The 16,666-nt window shown below is 48.8% G+C and overlaps 1 protein-coding gene across 1 annotated transcript; it reads left to right on the top strand.

Annotated features, from left to right (window-relative positions):
* The first annotated feature begins 5,399 nt into the window (after window positions 1-5,399).
* On the top strand, window positions 5,400-9,589 carry LOC123102176 (putative disease resistance protein RGA1). The gene is made up of 4 exons (XM_044523482.1): window positions 5,400-6,524; window positions 7,130-7,765; window positions 7,937-9,242; window positions 9,318-9,589. The coding sequence occupies exons 1-4, from the start codon at window positions 5,400-5,402 to the stop codon at window positions 9,587-9,589; spliced, it is 3,339 nt and encodes a 1,112-aa protein (XP_044379417.1).
* The last annotated feature ends 7,077 nt before the right edge of the window (window positions 9,590-16,666 follow it).

The following is a 16,666-nucleotide window of genomic DNA, read 5'->3' as shown; positions in this document are numbered from 1 at the left end:
CGAAGCCAACCATCAATATGCGAGGGATTACATCGAAGAATTCTTAGTCATCAATAAGGACAAAGAAAAGACTCTCCTACCTTATCATCCCGGGTAAGTCATCATCGGATAACCACTATAACACATAAATCCTTTCGTGCATTTTAATATTTACTTTGCATGCATGAAGGCTAACTTGATTGTGTATTTTGCGTAATGGGGGGTGTCGTGCCGTTCTCATCGTTCTTTACCCGCGTTTCTCCCGCACTCTATATTTGGCCCCGTCGAAGAACATCGAGAAGAAAGATTACGCACAAATAAAGTATGTTCTGGACAAAGCTCTCCTGGGCTTCAGCATGCGGGGTGGCCACATCCAAGTCAAAAAAACAAATAAGGTCAGGTTGTGTTTCGGCCATAAGACTGACTTCTGTTGCCCCCTGCGACCGGCAAGAAGTGATAATGATTGATTCTACGTCATCCATCTAATGATGGAGTACAGAAGGGCCGAGCAATCACTATGCATGAAATCTTCATCAGATACCCATATCCAGAGATGGGCTGAAGCCTTTGGAGTCATGCCGGATAATCGACTTCGAAATGGCTTTTACGGGATCCAGCACGAAATTGCGTCCATCATCATGAAAGACGTCCTCAAAGAGAATGTGATGTTCTATGGCGGCCCAATATTGTGAGCTGGCGTCCGAACCCGCATAGCCCAACAGTGTTAGGACATGACGCCTTTCACTAAGTTTGGGTGCATCCTCCGGATTCGGAGAGATGGGAAGGGTGCACTTATTGAAGACAATGTGTCTGTTTAGTTAGTTGTTAGTTTCTGTAAAATGAAACTTTGAATGTGACGAAACTATTAGATGTAAATGGTGCCGCGCTCTAGTTAATTAGTTTCAGTACGATGAATTTTGTTAACTATGTTTACTATACATTGCTATTTCTTAATTGTTTCTCCACAGGCCGACGTATCTTATGGTGCATATCATCATTGAATTCGTTTGATGATATATGTGCATCTCTGACAGGTATATAGATCAACGATGGCGAGAAAGTTGTATGCCGTGTATGTAGGGCATGTTCCGGGTGTGTACGATGAGTGGCCAAAGTGTCAGGCCCAAGTGTACCGCTTCCTGGGCGGAAGCTAGAAAGGGTTTGATAGCAGAATGGAAACCGAAGCTAGTTACTTGAGATTCATAGCGCAACAGAGGATTCAGAACCGGCGCCGCAAAAACTACTATATAATCCCGCTTTTGCTCATCGATATCACTCCTCTCGTATGTCATAGTTTAGGTAGATAATGAAACATGTGTGTGCGGTGACAATGTAAGAAACATGTGATAATTAACTTGTATCGATATTTCGAGATGATGAGATTGACATCATTTGTGTTCGATAATGATGATATGATGAGACTATGGTGTACCACTTTGATAATGATGATGAGACATTTCTTTTTTCATATAGTTTCAGTGTATGTGTATGTTGTAGTTGTATAAAACCTGTAAAAATACAAATACAGCATAATAAAAAATGAAAAACTAGCAGCAGCGAGGGGCTTTAGAGTACGAGCAGCGCTGCCTTACCAGTAGCGTCGTTCCAGGGACGCGCTACAGAATATTAGCAGCAGCAATGGGTGGAGGCGCGCTACTGGTAGGTCTAAGTAGCAGTAGCGCTGGGCATGAACCACAATACTGCTAAAAGTTAACTGTAGTGTCGTAGCAGTAGCGGCCCAAAAACCGACGCTACTAGTAGGCTTTTTCCTAGTAGTGTGTGCCTTTGTCCCCGGGTTCGGCAAACCTGACGCGAAGGCTCGTCAACAACATCTTCTTCCCGGTGCACCACTACTTCGACACCACTGCGCCCATGTCTAACTCGGCACCTCCTTGCGCCCACAGCTCCACGGCGACATCCTCGACACCGGCTACCCCTACTTGACATCGACCACAACGTTCTTCGCACAACTACCTCGACCACGGCTACACCACCCTACGCTCTCGGCTACATTGACATCGGCACAAAGGGATACCCCATTTCTTGAGCAACCTTGTCGGTTTCCACTCCATCCACGACTTCCACGATTCATCGACCGTTACAACTATTGGGGGGGTACGTGTTGTCTTGCCTTCGGATTCTTCTCCAGTCTCATCGCCTACGTATCTACCATTGTGACTGCGGGGGGGGGGGGGGGAAGGGGTGTTGTTGGGTATTATTATTATTAGGAAGTATATGATAGACTAGGATTTGGTCCTGGCATGTCTTGTACTCCAAGTTGGTCATTGTACTCCTATATATATGCCCACGAGGCTCGACCAATAAACAATTGATTCCACCAATTTCCCTCTATCCCTTCTAACATGTTAGAAGGGATAGAGAGGGATTGGTGAAACCGTTGATTTATTGCTTGAGCCTCCTAATCGGCATTGCGACAGGCGGTGCACGACCGTCAGTCAGTGGAGCTGCACGCGGTGATGTGGCCGTCCGTATCTGAGCTTCAACAAGCAGCACACAGAGTTGCAACCAGCTGTCTGCAGAGTTGCGGCCGTCCGCACCCGAGCTACGCCTGCGCCCATGGATGCTACTAACTCTGTACAACGAAGCTGCAACCGTACGTGGCGACCCATGCTGCGACCGTGCAACCAGTGATGACCCGTGCTTCAACCATCCCCGACGGAGCTGCATATGGTGGCGACCCATACTACGGCCGTCGTCGGCAAAAGCTGCAACAAGAGGCGATAGAGCTGCAACCGGGTCATGGCGGAGCTACAACTGGCCACCGGGGTTGGTACGACGAAGCCCAGTGACACAACGATGGCGACCAGATGCCCACCGGAGATGCTACGATGGTCACTACATGATGCAGCAACCAACACCGGTGTTTGGTACTACTGTACTCGACGACGCTACAATGGGCCTCCCCGATTTTCTTGGACGGTGGCGGTGACGATGGCGTCACATCCGCGACGACGACGACCTGTTGTTGCACGCCGCCACAACCAGTGCTGCATTGTTGGGTGCAGCGAGGGAGAGCAAGCGGTGCGGCTGAGAGCAGACAGGGGGAAAGATGCGGGGTGTGAGATGCAGGGATAAGGGCATCTCAAAGGCGGACCCGCAAACCTCCCGCAACCATCCAGATCGCGCTGTCCGGACCACGGAAGCCATTCAATGCGGTCCTATAACGGTCCGCGGAGTAGTCCGGACATGTTTTTGCCCACAAACCAGAGACAAATGTGGGGAAGGTTTGCGGGCGTCTTGACGGATACCAAGTCCGCTTCTGACCGCCATGACCCACCAAAACACCTCTTCCCGCGGGAGCTCACGTTCCCGCCCAAAATGATCGGCTGGTTAGCCCCGCATTCATGCCGGGCCAAAACGGACATGACCGCTCAATGGCGCCTGTATTAAAGCGGTGAGCCGGCTGACAGGGCGCCGCCCGTGCCGCTTCCTGGTGCAAGCAACTGCCATGTGTTCAGCCGACACGATGGCCGACTGTCTGTCTATCTGCCGCTCGCATTGATGGCACGCGGTTGCAGAGGCGTCTCCTTCGGCGCCACCCGTCCATCCCTCTACCGCCCACAGGTGCTATATGAACCGCTGCCTCTGCCGTAGGCACAACCATCCATCTATGCATCCCTCCCCGCCATGTATCCCTCCTCCACCAAAGCTCTCTGGGATGGGCTAACGCCGAAGCATAAGATAGAGATGACCGGAATTGCATCCGGCCGGCAGGCTGACGTGCAGCCAAAGGATGCCTTCGACGATGACGTGCAGATGGAGGACGCCTCCGCGAAGTGGAAGGAGCAGACCGACAGGGCGATCACACCAGACATGGACGTGGCCGAGCAGGAGCGTTGCTCGACTTCACCGGGTGGCGGAGGTGGCTGCCACCTACAAGGAGAGCGACGACACTGGCGAGGAGCTCTTCGGCTTCACCGACGACGAGGAGGAGGTCATCGCTGGCTCCGCCGAGCGCCGCCGCCATGACCACAAAGCCGGCACGTCCAAGGGTGCCCCCGGCAGTAAGGAAGAGTAGTGCACTGTAGGTCGCTGCCGCTCCAGTCCAATGAAGGCCACCGCTCCCCCTCCCTTCTATGCTAAGCTTGGTGGGTCGAGCATCTTCGGCCAATTAGTCGCTTGGTGGTGACGTGGAGGCGGACAACTTCAGTTCCCGAAGCTCCGGAGGCGGGGAGATTATGGGGGCGGAGTTGGAGAGCGCCGAGGAGGAACTAGAGACGGGTGAAGGTTCAGTTCTTGGGGCTGGTGGCTGGAGATGGGACCGGGTGCCGGCGATCTTGTTTAGATTTACAATAGAACTATGTCCCAAATATAATGAAATCCATCATGTTTATATGAAATCTTTAATGTCTATATGAAATCCGGACTTGTTTATATGAAATCCATCGTGCTTATATCAAAATTCGCCTAGTTTGCACGAATTTCGTCCGATTGGTTTGAGTTGTTGGCCGGATGTATATGGCTAGCGTTGGATGTCGTTTTTTTTTTGCATCTGTGTCCGTGGACTGGTCTCCTCTGTCCAGAGACGAATGTAGAATGCTTTTTGCAGGTTGTTGTTGGAGATGCCTTAAGGAACAATTGGACGAGAAAGGAGAGAGACACACGTTCATGGGGAGGGAAATTTAAAATTATTACAAAAACATAATCCTTTACAATTTTATATCTGGTTTATGTATCACCTATTCTTCTTCTTCTATTTCAAAAAAATAAGAAAAAAACGTCGACGTCGGAAGTCAAATCCATTCCACTGAGTCTTGTGGTGTTTGCTAGTGGTGTGAAAATCAGAAATGTTGAATTAGAATAATGCAGCGGAGACTAGACTTGTACGCGGTGTTCGGTGCTGGTAGAGTCATGGGCGTGGTTGAGATTGGTCTGCACACATCCACATGCCGACCTCCATCTATCTTTGAATTAATAGGCATGTACTACCTCCGTCCTCGTTTATCGGTCCCTTTGTAATTTGTGTTAAATTTTGATCAAAATTTTAACTAACAAAATATCAATGCATGTCAACGAATATTATATCATATGATTCATACTTGAACATAATTTTGAGTGACATAATTTTTTATGACATGCATAGACATTTTGTTTGTTAAATCTATGATCGAAATTTCGCCTGAAATGTAATAAGGATCAATAAACCAGGACGGAGGTAGTATGTTGGAGCAAAAATAGGTGTCGAGTGGTTGGTGAGCCAGCCGGCCAGCATACGGCACCCATTGACATCGGAGGCTGGGAACGCGTGCTTCTTCCGACGAGGGACGACCTAGCCAAAATGAAAGTTAAAACATCGCCTCTGATCTCCCTCACTCTCTACCTCGCCCCTTGCTAGGAAAAAAGAAGAAAAGGACACAGCATCGTGCCCTTCGTCTCCACAGCACCGCGCAGCACAACCCATGGCGACTACCTATGTTATTGCCTCTATTGGCTGGGGCATGGCCGTCCTTGGCTGGTTCGTGGCGCCCACCCTCAACTTTTTCGTTCCCAAGATCCCTTCCTGGCTCAGCTGCGACGTGTCCAAGAAGCTCCGGGAGCTGGAGATCCATATCATGCCGGAGCTAGAGAAGATGCTGCAGGCCGTTTATCAAGAGAGGATGATAAAGAGAGGAGATGAGATGAGAAGGAAATCCGACGTGGCGGCCCTGGACAAGATGGCGGCCATGCTGAGGCACGCTCGGGAGGATGCGGAAGACATCTTGGATGATCACCAGGACATCGAGTTGTACCGCTTCAGATTTTGGCGTCGTCTCTGCCTCATAGTGCAGAACGACATTGACCGCTTCAATAGGAGCTGTCTGGTGATTGCACGCATCGTCCGGAGGGGATCGGCTCGATTCAACCGGAGTATCGCACCCATCATCCGGAGAAATGCATTCATCATCAGGAGAAAATCAGAGGATGTACTTCACGTGGCTGCCAGTGCTGTGGCCACCTGCATTACTCACTTCAACAAGAGCTTCAGGAGCGGATCAGCTCGGCTACTGCGGCGGGCGCGGAACATCTCCTTGTGGAGGCAAGAGGATGTACTCCCTCGGACAACCAATACTGTTGCGCCCTCCCATGAGACCGTGCCAGTGATTACCAGTTCTGTGGCCTCGGATGGACCAGTTCCCCTTACTACCAGTGTTGCGGCCTCCCATGGACCGGTTCTGGCGGCTACAAATGATGTCCCCTCAGACGACCCTGTCCCGCATAACTCGGTGGGTGCTGCCTCACAAGAATCAGTTCCAGAGCCTACCAATGTTGCTGTTTCAGACGAATTAAGAGTTCCGGTGATTGCACCCTCGAATTCAGAGTCGAGCTCCTTAGATTTCACTGAGGGTGCGGTCTTAGATGAACAAGCAGTTCCGGCGACTGCATCCTCTGATTCCATTGGGTGGGGGCTCTCTTGGTGGTGCAACTTCTTCAACTTCTTCAAGAACTGTTGTAGGTCCATATTATATTTGACAGGTCATGCAATTAAGGCCGCTCACACTTATCAGGGGTGCTCCTATGACGTGGTTGGCATCACAGATTACCAGGTACCCCAATTTCATCGCCCACTCCTCATCTCATATGCTCTCTGTCTCTATGAACATGTGTCAGGATATTCCTTTTTCTATTTTTTTGTTATTTCTGGGAGATATGTTGTGGGGCAAAATTATAATCAGTGTAATTATCTTATTTCACATAAGTCATTGATGTCAAAAAGGGAAATAAAACAACACATGCTACGAACTTGTATTTGACAATTGAATACATTTGATTGATAACCTGCATGATTGCCAATTTGACGAATGGTTTATAAGAGAATCTCATGGCCCACTGATCTGTCTTACCTGACGTAAGTTACAAAATTGTCGATTTGCGTTGTAATACTATGTTGTGCACAACACTTCAGATTTGGATCATAAATGATATTAGTTATCATTATCATATATTTCATGTATGTTGTTTGTGCTAATATTTTTTCCCTCATGGTCAGTTTTCTTCTATGAATGACATCTGAATGTTCTTTCTGCATGTCTATTTTCCCATATTTTTTTCACCAAAGATATCGCATCTGGTATACATTATAGTCACCTACCTCTAATAGATAGAATAGACATATGACTGGCATATTCATTTGAGAATTTGCTTCGTGCAGGAGAATGCCACCGCATTAGATTCTGTCCTTACTATTATTTCAAGACGGAACTTGAAGAAAAAAATAGAGAAGGTAGAAAGCATGGTTAGCGAAGTGAAGAAGTCATCACTCTTGGGAGCGGGAAGCAAGAACACACTGAGTGATACGGCCAACAAGAACAGGAGCAAAATTAGAACTGCTAGCAAACGGAAGGTATTTGGTCGGGAGGCATTGCGTGAGGATATCATGGCTAAACTCCGTGAGACACCACCCAGCTCGAGCACTAGACCATGCTACTCGGTGATTGGCATATATGGCATCGCAGGGTCCGGGAAGACTACCTTTGCACGATATACTCGAGATTACATAGAGGAGGAATGCAAGGAGGAGGAACTTTTTGACACCATCATGTGTATTCATATGTCTGAGACTTTTAGTGTGGATGACATATTTCATGATATGCTGAGGGATATTACCAAAGATCGGCACTCCAATATTTCAGATCATGAGGAGCTGGAAGAGAAGTTGAAGAAATCATTGAGTGGCAAACGTTTCTTCTTGATATTGGATGATATCTGGGTGAAGACAAGGAACGATCCACAGCTGGAGGAACTAATCTCTCCGCTCAATGTTGGGATGAAAGGAAGCAAAATTTTGGTGACGGCTCGAACAAAAGTTGCAGCTAGAACTCTATGCACTGATGAACCTATTAGAATGCCTGATTTAGATGAGGATGGATACTTGTTGATGTTCATGCATTACGCATTGGGTGGTACAAATGTCGTTGAAGAGGAATTTGTACCAGTCGCGGGGGTGATTGCAAAAAAGCTACATAGATCACCTATTGCGGCTGTAACAGTGGCAGGACAGCTTAGGGCACACCCAGATATCCTCTTTTGGAAAAACACTGCAAATCTTGACTTGTTGAATGACACCATGGGTTCTCTTTTCTGGAGTTATCAGCAGCTTAATCCGGACATCAAGCGATGCTTAGAGTACTGCCATATTTTCCCCAGAAGATCGATGTTGACAAGGGCCGAGTTAATTCATCTTTGGATTGCACAAGGGTTTTTAAAGACCAGCTGTGCAACAGAGGACATGGAAGATGTAGCTGAGGGCTATGTTCAAGAGTTAGTGTCGTGCTCATTTCTGCAGCTAGAAAAAGGCTCGATTGATGATTTTCTAAAGACCGACCAATTCAGAATTCATGATCTGATGCATGATTTATTGGACAAAATCACTGGAAGGGACTACTTCATAATCGAGAATGCAGAGAGTGATACAGGAGAAGGTTGGAAAGGAGTTGTTCCAAGAGATGTCCGCCATCTTGTTGTTCAGAATTATGATGGAGAATTGATTATTAAGAAGATCCTTGGATTGGAATGTTTACGCACTCTCATTATTTATCGTGTTCAAAGGAGTAGACCAGTTGAGGTAAAATTCTTTGAGAATATATGCAAGAGGCTACCGAAATTGCGGGTATTGGCCGTTGAACTCAGCCTGGAATATGATCCACTCGAACAACCTATTAAGTTCTCGATCTCAGAGTCCATTAGTCATTTAAAGCACCTACGCTATCTTGCTTTGACGACAAATTTGAGATGTACGGTATATTTACCATGGGCGCTAACTAAACTTCACCATATCCAGCTGCTAGATTTTCATGGAGAACCTTGGGAATTTGCCTTACCTGGCCTTATCAACCTGCGGCACGTGTTCTGTTCGCGATATGTAAAATTTCGTAACATAGGCAGCCTGATCTCACTCCGAACGATACCAGGCTTCACAGTAAGGAATGAAAAAGGGTGTGGGGTAAATCAACTAAGGGACCTAAACAAGCTCAGCGGCAGCCTGCATATCTATGGCCTTGAAAATGTTAAAAGCATGGAGGAAGCTCTTGAAGCAAATCTAGCTGCCAAGGAACGGCTCACTAAACTGACATTGTCATGGGATGGTGATGATGGTACAAGGTGCAGTCCAGAAGTTGAAGCAGATGTACTTGAAGGCATGTGCCCTCCCGCTGGGCTTGAAACACTATTTATCGAACGCTACAATGGTACGAGGTACCCATACTGGAATGGTACCCCAAAGGACCTGCAAAACCTTCTTTTCTTGGAATGCGGCCAACTCGGATGTTTTCCTGGACTTGAGGCTTTCCGTCATCTTCGTTTGCTCTGTCTTGTTCACTGCGACTGGTACACCTTACCAGGCAATATAGCGCACCTCACATCACTAAAGGAACTGTATATCAGATGTTGCCACTATATCCGGTCGCTTCCAACACTGCCACAGTCGCTTGAGGAGTTTGTACTTCTATTCTGCAATGATGAGTTCCTGGAGTCTTGTCGAACTGTAGGACATCCAAACTGGCAAAAGATTGAGCACATCCCCAAGAAAAGATTTCATATGTGTAATACTGCAATCCCATTTGTTGCCTTGTTCTTTTCATTTTTGTATCTAGAAAGATGCTTGCGTCATTAACGATCTACTACTTACTCTTGCTAAGTTTGTTCATCCACTTGGCAGCCTTTGAAGAAGAAGAAGAACGAGAAGCAGAAGAAGAAGAAGAAGAAGAAGAAGAAGAAGAAGAAAGCATTGACTAGTCTGATGGGACTGCTTCATGCAACTCTAATGACTTTGGTGGGATTGTTTCCTTCGTGAGATCATACGACTCTGGCTTAGGAATCCATTTAGCAGCACAACAAGACAGTAGTCCTGTTTGCTGCCTTGTTTTTCCATTTTGTACATGAAAAAATTCCTTACTTGATGCTCTGTTCTGTACTCTTATGTTTCTTCATCCATTTGCTAGCCTCATGTTTGTAAATATATAACATATATATACTCAGTTTCCCTCCGCCCATCTAATTGTGCTCACTTTTGCCCTCCTCCACTCGCCTGCGCCTCACAAAAGGCCATACGGTGCCTTGCCGTCCGGTCAAAGCCTTTGACCATCACTATGCCGGTGCTGACGCATGGGGATGACCTGGGATGCTGACATGTGGGACCGGTTGGTGGATGGCTGCGTCATTTATCTAAAAAAAGGAACGGAATCTCTCTCTCTCTCTCTCTCTCTCTCTCTCATATTCCGCATCCCATGCGGCCCAAGCAGCCCACCTCCCCCCATCCCCACCCCCAATCCCACAGCCGCCGTCGGCGATGATGATGCAGTTGGAGGTATTCTGCGCTGGTGACACTGTTTTACTGCGGAAGCACAAGATCCACTCTTGGTTTCCTAGCACAAAAGCTCTGGTGGAGCATGCGTTGCAATTGTTGATAAATGCAAGGCCTAATGAGATCCGGCGGATAATTATAGATTGAGTCAATGGGGTGACTTGTATCGGGGTTTTCGTCCAGGCGATGCGTGAGGCAATGGAGTCCCCGGATCCTCATCAGCTAGCTCGCTGGTATTACGGGTCTCGACGCTGCTGGCTGGATCAAAAGGTCAAACGAGGGCTAGCAACTATTCCGGGGGTGAGATACGTGCATCCTCCCCCTGATATCACTACTGCAGGAATGGCTAGCAGTTGCCGGCGAAAAAATCCTAGCAGTGGCGGGTCAGGCTGCCAGGGGTGCTGTTGGGGATATTTCCCAGGACCAAGACCCAGCTTAGGGTATGACCCGGACGGATACCCTAAGGCACTATGGGCCGTCCTATTTTGCAGGACATGGTGATATAACGAGGAAGAGACCAACGAAAACTTCCTAACTTGGGGAGTAAGATAAATAGGAGTTTTTTTTTTGAGAAGAAGATAAATAGGAGTTAGAGGACGATACATGTTGACAATTAGGGCTGGACGCACGAACGAGCTTTTCAGCTCGGCTCGTAGCTCGTTTCAGCTCGGCCCGAATCAGCTCGGCCCGTGAAGTATTTGTAGCGAGCCGAGTTTGAAAAGTAGGCCCGATATCCGACCGAGCCGAGCCGAGTTTGGCCCGGTCCAACTCGGTGCACCGATTGAGGCCCAGCCCAAAAACATCTCCACTCATCCCAGAGGCCCCGACTGAAGCCAGAGAACTCACGAGTACGCAACTGGCTTTGCCTTCCGCCGCCGCCGCCGCCACCCCCCATCCCACCGTCCTCTCCGCGTGAGTCGCCGCCGTCTCTGCACAAGTTGCCACTGTTCCCTTCCCTTCATTGGCCTTCTCCTCGCATCCCTCCTTGCCTCGTCGAGAGCCCCCAAAGCTGGGCGCGTTGGTTTTGGCTCTGACAGAGTCGCCACGGAACTCGCCAGACCAGCCGCCGCCGGTCGTGCCTCTGCTTGTTTCTCTTCGAGCGCACCAAGAACGAGAAGGTAAAGCTACTGGCTCCAGCGCTTGACATCTTCCCATCTGAGGCTGACCTCCAGGCCTCCACCGACTACAACAGCACTCATTCCACGCCGTTCCAGCCAACGTAGGTGACCAAGGCGAGAACACCATTGACCATCCCCAATCTTTACTCTTTTCTCTCTGTTGATCTATGCTGCCGATGACAGAGTGCTTCGAAATGCAGTTGCTGTCCAAATTCTGTATGCGTTGCATTGTTTGGCTGTTCAAAAGTTCAGTATAGTTCAGTATAGCAGTGCACACACGAGCTGTTCGGGCTGGACCGAGCCAGAGGCAAAACGAGCCGAGCCTCCAGAAACAGGCTCGTTCAACCAACGAGCCGAGCCGAGCTCGGCTCGCTTTAGGCGAGCCAAAGCCAGGCTCGGACTGAACTCGGCTCGGCTCGGCTCGTGTCCAGCCCTATTGACAATATGATGACGCGAAATATATGTAAGCCTAGGGACTCAATCTGTTATATAAAGGGGAGTCCTGAGATGGAAGGACTAACTTACAATCCCTCAAAAGCTAGGTTAGTGATTCTGCACCCTTGTAATCGACATCTCCAAGCAATATCAGTTAAGCAGGATGTAGACTTTTACCTCCATCGTGAGGGGCCAAACCTGGGTAAACTTGTGTCCTTCGTTCCCGATAAACCCCGTTTAAGCCACTGCCTAGTTGCAATGACCTCACGACTAAGTCCCCACGCGAGAACATCTGCCGTGAAAAAACCACAATAGTTGGAGCCCACTGCGGGGCCACCGCACGGTGGTGTTGAGTTCTTGGAGAAAATTTTCCCATGGATAGAGGGATACGTGACGTGATCGGCCAGATGATGAAGAGTCGCCGCAGAAAGCTCTCTACATTGACGTCTTGGATTGAGGTCCCGAGAACGACTCTATCAAGTCAGGATACAGGGTCCCCTTCGGCAAGATTCATGTCTTCATTAGGGCGATTGGCGAGCCAATTTTCGATTTTCATGACGCTTCCGACCAAGTTGAGACGGCCCGTCTATTTCAACTCGGCCAGACGAGACCCAGCAGGATGAAAACCGGCTTGAAACATGCTTTCGTCGGCTTGATCAGTGGAACTCGCTAGGAGCCGGAGCCGACTCCTGATTCAATTTTGAGATGAAACACGCTCGTGGAATCTGACAATGAATCATCCATGGGCGAGACAGTATCAATCGTCTCACTCTTCTATGAAAGGCTAGGAGGGTATTCTGACGATGAGGACAGCTCGGAATCTTTTGAGCCGCCTCGTCATGCGGCGGTCTTCATGGCAGGGCCAGTAGGCCAAAATCAGCTCCAGTACGATGAACAAGATCGTCTGGTTCCGGGAACGTCGACAAACCAGAACCCGCCCCCTGCCGTGGCGGGTCAAGCAACAAACGCTGGGTATACTGAATAGATGATGTATATTTTGGTGCTTCAAACCGGTGATGGTTCAAATATGGAGCACCAAAAAGTGTCTTTTACATCTTCGAAAAAGGCTCAACTTCAACAGATGGTCCAAGATGGAGATGTAAAAAACGAGCAACTACAATAGATGATCCAAAACGAAGATGTAAAACCGACCGGCGGCCGCGCGGCTGTTGTTCAGCCACTGTACAGCCGCAGTTTTGCAGTCAAATATCACTTAAAATTTGAAATAAAATGCATAGTTCAGATCCCTAAAAAAAGTGCATCATCATCATCATAGTTTCAAATCCATCTGTCAAAAGTGCAATGTCCCAAGCAAAGTTTTTCAGCCTACAAATTAAAATGCACATGGATATCATTAATGAGTGTCATCAACGCCAAACACATTGTGAACCGTGGTACGATCATCACTATCATCGCAACCAATTGGGTTCATTGGAGCAACATTTGACAAGCAACCGGCCCAATTTTGGCATTCGGCGTTGATGGTGGACCAACATTGGCAAAGAGAGTCGCTCGAACGGAAGTGACCACTTGTGTTGTGCTCATCGAAGTAATCCTTGATGCGTTGCCAATAGGTGTTTACCGTTTGGTCGCTTCCAAAGGATGCATCTTGAGAGACTTTCTTCCGTGCGGTGCATATCAACACATCCTCCGCATTGCAATTGTTTCCACTTCTTCCCTTCGCCATAAAGTCCTCATTGTCCATGTCAAGATTGTCATCCCCATATTGGGTTGCATATTCTAATAACACATACTCGTGCGACGCATAATCATCATTTGCCACATTTGTCGCGTGCAAAACAGATTCATCATCAAGACTAGAATTGAACGTACAAACATTCAACATCACATTCAATTTGAAACAACAAACTAGAGCACAAAATATTTTTTTTACCTTTGCGACATATGATCGAACATGTTGGAGGCGGTGGCCGTGGGCGTGGCCACATCTTCCTCCACGGCTGGCAGTTGTGGCGGCGGAGGTGGAGGAACGGCTCCTTGACTACTGGAGGACGCCGCCGGCCGTGGCTGCGAGTCGTCGGCCCGAGCTGCCGCGGCTGCTTTCAAGGTTTTCGTCGGTCGAGCCGCACTTTCGGCTAGGTTCCGACCGTCATTCACCGCCCGTTTGCGTGGTGCCTTCGCCCCCTTCGTATGAACCGCCGGCGCGGTGGCGACCGGCCGCGGCGGAGCGAATCCGGGCCGGTGGGAGGGGGGCGGCTGAGGGAGTCCAGGATTCAGGGGTCCTCAAGTTACTGGCCCAGGAATATGGGACAGACTGAGTGGGCTGTGAAGATCAAGCAAAAGACCATCCTCCTTGTCCGGGTGGGACTCCTCCATGCGTGAACGGCAAGATTACAGTCTGGATGTGTAGTTTCCTTCCCTTTGCGAACCGACCTTGTACAAACCCTAGGCCTCTCCAGTGTGCATATGAACCGAAGGGTTTAGTCCGTAGAGGCTATCATCATTACCATCATTGGAATATTCATAGGCTAGACATCTAGGGTTTAGTCACCACGATCTCGAGGTAGATCAACTCCTGTAACATCTATACTCTTCGAATATAATCAAGCAGGAGTAGGGTTTTACATCCATTAAGAGGGCCCGAACCTAGGTAAACATTGTGTGCCTTTGTCCATTGTTACCATCGATCCTTAGACGCACAGCTTGGGCCCCCCTACCCGAAATCTGCCAGTTTCGACACCGACATTGGTGCTATCATTGAGAGATCTTCCGTGCTATCAACAAAATCGGTCTATGGCTCGCCTTGTCATCAACGATAATATCACTTCTAGAAGGAGCCTGACTTCTGGGCAGACCCTCCAGCTCGGCTGTTTCATCGTAGGCGCTCGTACGGCCATCAAGCCCACAACACCCCCTACGACCAAGGAACACCGTCCTCGCATCGGCCTCGAGTACTCCGACAAGATGGATCCGACAGATATCTGGTCCTTAAACGAGCTGCTGGACCGCATCGCTGCCCTGGGGGTTTCAACGGATTATGATCGGATCGGGCTCAAGCTTGACGAGAGGGAAATTTATCGCCCGCCGATCACCCACCTGGTAGCGGTCGTTGAGGAACAAGCCGAAGACACTTCCCTATGTTGAAGACCAAGTATGTTCGGGTCTCCGAATCCCTCGAGCCGGATATCCTCCCTTCGGACGGGACTTCACGTCCTCCGAACCCTGGATCAGATGTAGGATCGGGGGAGCCCTTGGATCTCCCCGGACCCGAACTGGTCGACTCGGAGACCTTACAAGCTCCAAATACAGATGTGGGACAGGATTCAGATTTTAAACCACCCACCCACTACAATCTATATTCCCCAAGCAACTCAGGTCCTGCAGATATATACGACCCGATGTATGTACGGCAGCAACCTCAGGAAACGATCCACCACTTTTGGGCCAGATTCCTGCTTGTTAAAAACAAGATCAAAGATTTCTCCGACGACGACGTAGTTCCGGTCTTTCATCGCAACTGTATTGACAAGGTAATACTGAATGCCCTCGACCGTCGTCACATATAGAGCTTTACCAAACTATCACATGTGGTACAAAAGTATTGTGCAATGGAAAGCACATGGAGGGCCCAGAAAACTCAATTGGAGCCCGCTGCCTTCAAGCAGTGTGCGGCCCGGACTAAATGAACACACCCTAGTGGGGTGTGCGGCCATCAGTCTGCGGGTAGAAAAGATAAACCCTTCACGGGATATAGGTCCGTTCTTGACGAACTCCTTGATAAGCCCTGTCCAATACATGCAACTCCAAGCACAAACCCAACCCATAGCCTTCGAGCGAGTTGGGTACTCCGACAGGTAGCAAAGAGTGGGGAGGCCATCCTCACCACCACCACTCCAAAGAAACACTCTCTGCAGAGGAATAACTTTAACGTCCTCACGGTCTTGAAGACCTTTTGTTCAAATAATCGGTGAAAAATGGCACTCCGTGACCTCGCCGAAATCCACCAATTTACCGCACCGAGCCCATGTAACGACACGACAATAACCTTTACAGCCGAAGACGAACCAAAGGCTCGGTCAGTCCAAGCACCCACCGCCCTAGTACTGAACCCCATTGTGGACGGTTTTCGGCTTACTAAAGTTCTCATGGATGGCGGCATTTGGCTTAACCTAATTTATGAAGACACGCTCGACAAAATGCAAATGGATAGATCACGCATCGAGCAAAGTAACACCACCTTTCGAGGCATAATCCCCAGTCGAGAAGCACGATGCTTTGGGAGAATTAAATATGAGTTCCTCTTCCATGTGGTCCCTTTCAACAGTGGGTATCACGCCATCCTCGGTCGGGACGCTTTCTCACGCTTTCAAGCTATACCCCATTACGGGTACATGAAGCTTAAAATGCCCGGACCCAACGGAATTATCACAATTTCAAGCGATCCGGACAAAGCGCTACACGCCGAAAATAAAACCGCATCCCTGCCCCCCTAGCGGCCAAAGAACAAACCACCCTACGGTCCATGGTGGATAGGGACAATGTGATCCTCGATAAGAGATCTAAATCCACCTCATTCAAGCCAGCTGAGGAAATAGTAAAATTTCAAGTACATCTGACGGACCCTAACAAGACAGCGTCTATCGGAGCATAGCTGGTGTCGGTGTCAAAACCGGCGGATCTCGGGTAGGGGGTCCCGAACTGTGCGTCTAAGGTCGATGGTAACAGGAGACGGGGGACACGATGTTCACCCAGGTTCGCGCCCTCTCTATGGAGGTAATACCCTACTTCCTGCTTGATTGATCTTGATGAATATGAGTATTACAAGAGTTGATCTACCACGAGATCGTAATGGCTAAACCCTAGAAGTCTAGCC

The sequence above is a fragment of the Triticum aestivum genome, chromosome 1B (genome assembly GCF_018294505.1).
Source record: "Triticum aestivum cultivar Chinese Spring chromosome 1B, IWGSC CS RefSeq v2.1, whole genome shotgun sequence".
Taxonomy (NCBI): domain Eukaryota; kingdom Viridiplantae; phylum Streptophyta; class Magnoliopsida; order Poales; family Poaceae; genus Triticum; species Triticum aestivum.
This window is presented reverse-complemented; position numbering and strand designations above follow the sequence as displayed.

Bases quoted from the DNA above. Each gene is read 5' to 3' on its own strand.
- LOC123102176 (XM_044523482.1), top strand. From the start codon at position 5,400: ATGGCGACTACCTATGTTATTGCCTCTATTGGCTGGGGCATGGCCGTC. The intron at 7,766-7,936 runs GTGACGGCTCGA...ATTGCAAAAAAG, and splicing joins TGAAAGGAAGCAAAATTTTG to CTACATAGATCACCTATTGC. The intron at 9,243-9,317 runs GTTTTCCTGGAC...ACACCTTACCAG, and splicing joins GGAATGCGGCCAACTCGGAT to GCAATATAGCGCACCTCACA.